The sequence below is a fragment of the Talpa europaea genome (genome assembly GCF_964194135.1).
Source record: "Talpa europaea genome assembly, chromosome: 12".
NCBI lineage: Eukaryota > Metazoa > Chordata > Mammalia > Eulipotyphla > Talpidae > Talpa > Talpa europaea.
Window position 1 is genome coordinate 81,212,128 of NC_140079.1, and position 5,468 is coordinate 81,217,595.

The following is a 5,468-nucleotide window of genomic DNA, read 5'->3' on the forward strand; positions in this document are numbered from 1 at the left end:
TAGATCTAGATGCAGCTACTCTACACACTTTAGCTCAATTTCCTAATATGTTCACGAGTAATACAAGTACTATTTACCCCAAATCCACATTTTCCAAAAGTTAAACCAGCTGGAATAGTTCTTTCTCTAGAATAGTGTTCAATAACCAATATACTACTTATAATAACAGTCCTGAGGCATTCTAAGATGTCGTGAGTTTATTCTCAGTCAGATTAAATTTTGTTCAAAGTGGCTCAATTCTTTACAAATCATAATTCTTGAATATATGTTAAAACAGTTAAACAGTTTTAATGTTTCTTCCTTAGTTATACTGGGTACACTATACAAAAGGCAGTGGCAGCATGATTTATAGGACTGGAAGTGTGGTGAGGGGAACCTGCCCCAGCTAGGAGGAGAGTGAGGAACCCACAGACCTGTCAGGAAATCCAGCACCTCCCTCCTACTGAGGTGCTCAGAGCCCTGAGCTCTCATTCCTCAGACATTCCTTGATGTCAAGTGAAACAAAATCTACCACCAGGGTTTAAGTCACAATTACTGGGCTTCTCCTTATCATTCATATTCTAAAGTTTAAAAAACAAAAACACAGAATGCATATTTCAATTAAAGAGCCTCTCCCTCTCCAGTGTGGACTCTCTGATGCTTGGAAAGATTTGACTTACTACAGAAGGTTTTCCCACAATTATTACACCAATAGGGCTTCTCACCAGTATGAATTCTATGATGTTTATTAAAATTGGAGCTGTGGTTGAAGGCTTTCCCACACTCCTTACATTTATATGGCTTTTCCCCAGTGTGGAGTCTCTGATGAGAACTAAGACCTGCGTGCTGACTAAAGCTCTTCCCACATTCATTGCACTGGTAAGGCTTCTCCCCAGTGTGTATTCGATAGTGTCGAATGAGACTGCCTTTGCCACTGAAAGCTTTTCCACAATCTTTACACTGATATGGTGCCTCTTCAGTGTGCATTCGCTGATGTTTAAGGAGGTCTGAGCTCTGACCGAAAGCTTTTCCACACTTACAGTCATAGGGCCGGTCCACCAAATGTGTTCTGTAGTGAAGGGTAAGGTTTGAGCTATGGCTGAAAGCTTTCCCACATTTGGTGCATACGTAAGGTTTCTCCCCAGTGTGTGTTCTCCGGTGTTTAGTAAGATTTGAACTATTACTAAAGGCTTTTCCACACTCAGCACAGATGTAACGTTTCTCTCCTGGGGTTGGTTTAGTAGAAATTAATTCTCTACCTTTCTTGGAACCTGTGTCTTGTAGAGGGGTTTTTGTTCCTCTTTCCTTTTCAAGGTTTACCCACTGCCTTTCTAACCTGGCCTCACACTTACTGGCAATACTCATGGGAACAATATCCCTCTGGAATCCTTCTGCATGAGATTCTCCAGAACTTTCCTGCTTATCTGCTGATTCCTCATTCTGGGTGCTCGATTTACAATCTGAAACAGTAAGTAGAATAACGACATGTCAGTTATTTCCTGCTGAGAAGAAACTTAAAGGGGCAATACAATCATCAGGTTATATAAATGGTTTAGAAGGATGCCCATTACTTCCCATGACAGGTCACAACAGCACATTGATCCACGTAAGTCAACTCAGCTTATCATACCACTTTCACACAAGCCCCTATAAAAGGCTGCTTTGGTAAAATGACTATGTGGCTTTTCTGCCAGGAGAAGAATATACAGGGCCATATATAGGGCCATGAGGTAAAACCAAGCATATTAGGGCAACAGCAAAGGAAATGAGAGATGTGCTTGGGCAGAAAGAAATAAGCAAGAAAGATTACTGAAGGGTTAAAGTTGATTAAGGAATAAAAAAGGTTATTAAGGGGAAAAGGGCTCATGGTAAACTCACAAAATCTGTGTTCCCACAAAAGCTAAACATAAAGGCAATAAAAGAAGTTATTCAGTCCATTTATGCTAGTTGCAGAGACTTATTTCATGTGAATGAAAGCTCTTAGCTCCAATGAGGGTTTAACTCTTACGCTGTAACATACATAATAATGTCTCAGAACCCTAGTGATAAAGGAACATTACTGCTGGAATCAGACTGAAGTTGTATTCCTTACTAGGCAGTCACACTTCTCAAAAGTCATATAAGCATCCACATACACAGAAAAGGGGAGGAAGAGAAATTCACTCTGGAAAGGGATCCCTTTGAGAACTGTCACCCTCCAGGAGTACAGGAGCCTCATCAACATGGCGCTTTCTTCCAGGCCCCTTTTTCTCTCTCCATCCACTATCCATTTCCTTTCTCTGCCGAGATCAATACTCAGCTGCTTCCAGGCCCACTCCCTACTAGCTGCCTGCCTGCTGATGACTGCAGACACAGCAGCAAAAATCCCTTTCATTCCCCATGATGAGCAATCACTTGGCTACATGCAGACTTCCCTTCAAGTTGACTTCCCTTCTAGTTGCCATAAACATGTGGGAAATAGATAACTTGATAATAAAAGTAGCAAGGGCGTGAGAGGTTGAAGTTTCAGTGCTGTCAGGCTATCCCAGCCACTGTGGCATGGATTCGATCCCTGGTGGGGAGCTGACCCACATGTTGCAGCAGACTTCTCCTGTCTTGCTTGCTGTTCCCTTCGGCAGTATTATTTCAGTAGATCTGCCTCCCCACTCTGTCTCTGGTGAATCCTCTCACCCCCCGCACCTCTGGCTTACACCCCAGTTCTTGTATAATAAAAATAAATCCCTAAAAAATAAAGTAACATTACCTCAATAAAAAATAAAAATTAATTAAATAAAATAAATAAAAGTTAGGTTTAAAGTAGCTTAATGAGGGGCCTCCCCAGTGGCGCGGCGGTTGAGCTCTGGGTTGCGAAGCTGCCCGCGGCCTCTGCGGCGCTGGTTCGATCCCCGGCTGCTCCCCGGCCACCGGAGGAGGGTCCCACATGGCGTGCAGACCTCTCCTGCCACCCGCTGCTCCCCTCAGCAGTGTACTTCGGTCCTTCTGCCTGCTCTGCTTCCTGCTCTGGCTCTGGTGAATTCTCTCACCCTCCCATGCTTCTGACTGTGCCCAGTGAATGTATAAACAAAAACAAACAAACAAACAAACAAACAAATAAATGAATAAAGCATGCCTCTATAATAATAATAAAAAAAAAATAAAGTAGCTTAATGAGGCAGAAGTTGAGAAAGAATTCACCAGGGACAATTTCTATATAATTCAAAGCTGACGCTAACATTCTGTAAACCATTAACATGAACATGCATTACCTCTTCCTGGCTCATTCAACCTGTCCACACCTCCATAAGCAGTTCCTTTATTAAACTCACTTTAAGGGACCCTTTAAGAGCACATCTTCTGATTCTGTCTGAAACGCACCTGAAGAGGAGAGGGGACTCTGCTTAAAAGGCCTGGTGCACTGAGCGGAGGTCTGAGAGATGGTCCCTACCTTGAATCTTTCTCAGCTCTGCAGTGAAATCCTGCTCTTCGCCAGTCTCTTGGATGTACAGGGGTCCCCAAGATTCGTATTTGTGAGTGGTATCTATAGACTCTGTCTGTGTGCTACTTGGGGATCCTTTTGCTGTTCCTGAAGATGACATCTCCTCCCACACAGGCTTCTGTTTGTTTGGAGGTGAGACCTGGAAGCAATTAGGCAGGGCCTGGTTTATGCACAGTCCATTTAAGGACTAGCATGAAAGAAAATCTCAGGAGAGTTATATAAAATCTCTAGGAAAAAGAAAAGAAAAACATCCATCCCTTTTAATTCCAAAGGCTACGGGTTAGTATTAAATAGAAGAACAATAGAGGAAGCCTGGTGTCATTCAGTGAAAACTTCTACCCAGCAGTTCTTATTGTATGGACAAGCCCACTCCTGCCTGGACTGTGTTCCTCCCACTCTCACAGACTAAAGCCTTCCAGCATACCTGCTGTCCTGGCTCATCCAGTTCTTGCTCCAGATCTTCCAGGAGGGTGACGGCCTCTTCAGCACTCTCCGGGCTGTGATCCTGCACCCAGGCCTTCAACTCCTGGGGCAGGATGCTGAGGAACTGCTCCAGCACCAGCAGCTCCAGGATCTGCTCCTTTGTGTGGATCTCAGGCCTCAGCCACTCACAGCAGAGCACCCGGAGCTGGCTCAGGGCCTCCCGTGGTCCGGGGGTGTCATTGTACCCAAATTGCCTGAAGCGCTGGCGGAACATCTCCAGGCTAGGATGGCACCTCCCTTTCTCCTCGACTTTCACAATCACAGGCCCCTGCTCCTGAGGAGGCCTAGAACCCAGAGCTGCAGCCATGCCCAGTACCTTGGTCATCAATACACCCTCACTAAAGATGGGGCTCTGTATAGCAGTAATATTGGTTCCTCTGGGTTGCTGGTTCTACACCTTAAACCTAAGAAAATATGGTTACCATAAAATTACCAAAAAGAAAAAATATTTTAAAATATCTTTATAGACAAACTTTTAGCACAAGAAATTGTGAAAATTATGGCTACCATAAAACTATTATATAGAAATTACTATTCAAAATCTCTGGAGTCAGCTCAGGATCTCCTACTTTGATTTTACTTTGTCTCCATTCTCTAAAAAGTATAATTATTATGGGCCTCCCTGGTTGCACAGGAGTTGGGTCTCAGTGCTATCTGTGGTGGCCTGGGCTCAATCCCTGGCCAGGGAGTTAACCCACATGGCGCAGCAGACCTCTCCTGTCTTACCCGCTGCTCCCTTCAGCAGTGTATTTCAGTCCATCTGCCTGTTCTGTTCCCCAGTCTGATAGGTCCTCTCATTGCCTCTCCCCCAGATCCCCCTACCTCTGGCCTACAGCCCTGGTCTTGTATGCATAAATAGATAGAAATAAATCTTTGAAGTATAATTATCATTTAAAAATTAACTTTAAATTAACTCTGCTCTCAAAATTGTTTCAGAAGCTTATGACTCTTGATATTTCAACAGACTATCTATTGACCAAATATAGTCTGTCTAATCCTAAGACTGTTAACTTCAATGTTAAAAATTTACTCATCAAATGACTGGCTTGGTCAGCGTAACCAGGTGTCATGTTAGAGGACTGGAACTAACTAGCATATTTAAGTGACTGAATACAATTAGTGATATAATTTTGAGTTTCATTAGATCCATTTTAAGTAGGGCATACTCAAGTTTTTATCATCCATCCATTCACCCATCCCTCTATTCACACAGTAAGTTTATAAAGGGAAAAGAGAAAGAAAGAAAAAGAAAAATGCTTACATAGACCCAGGGGAGTAGTCTTAAGGACAAGATCTGCCATACTTCAAGTTTTTAAATGTTTTTTACCTCTAGCTTTCACAGAAAGTATTTTTTCTCTTGAATTTTAAATTTTTCAAATATTTTTGATCACTTAATGCATTAGAATACAGAAAACACCTGTAGTAAATAACAAAATCTGTTCATTCACCATTTACTGAATGCTTGTTATGGTCTCAATGATGAGTAAGACAGCCCTACCCCGCTCACCTCATGGGGGTTTTTAAGTTAATG

The 5,468-nt window shown here is 42.8% G+C and overlaps 1 protein-coding gene across 1 annotated transcript; it reads right to left on the reverse strand.

Annotated features, from left to right (window-relative positions):
• Positions 1–596: 596 nt before the first annotated feature.
• Positions 597–4,262, reverse strand: ZSCAN21 (zinc finger and SCAN domain containing 21; the record flags this gene model as incomplete). The annotated part of the gene is made up of 4 exons (XM_084250170.1): positions 597–1,156; positions 1,239–1,439; positions 3,404–3,593; positions 3,879–4,262. 4 exons carry the CDS (start codon positions 4,260–4,262, stop codon positions 597–599), a joined length of 1,335 nt encoding a protein of 444 aa, XP_084106296.1.
• Positions 4,263–5,468: the final 1,206 nt, after the last annotated feature.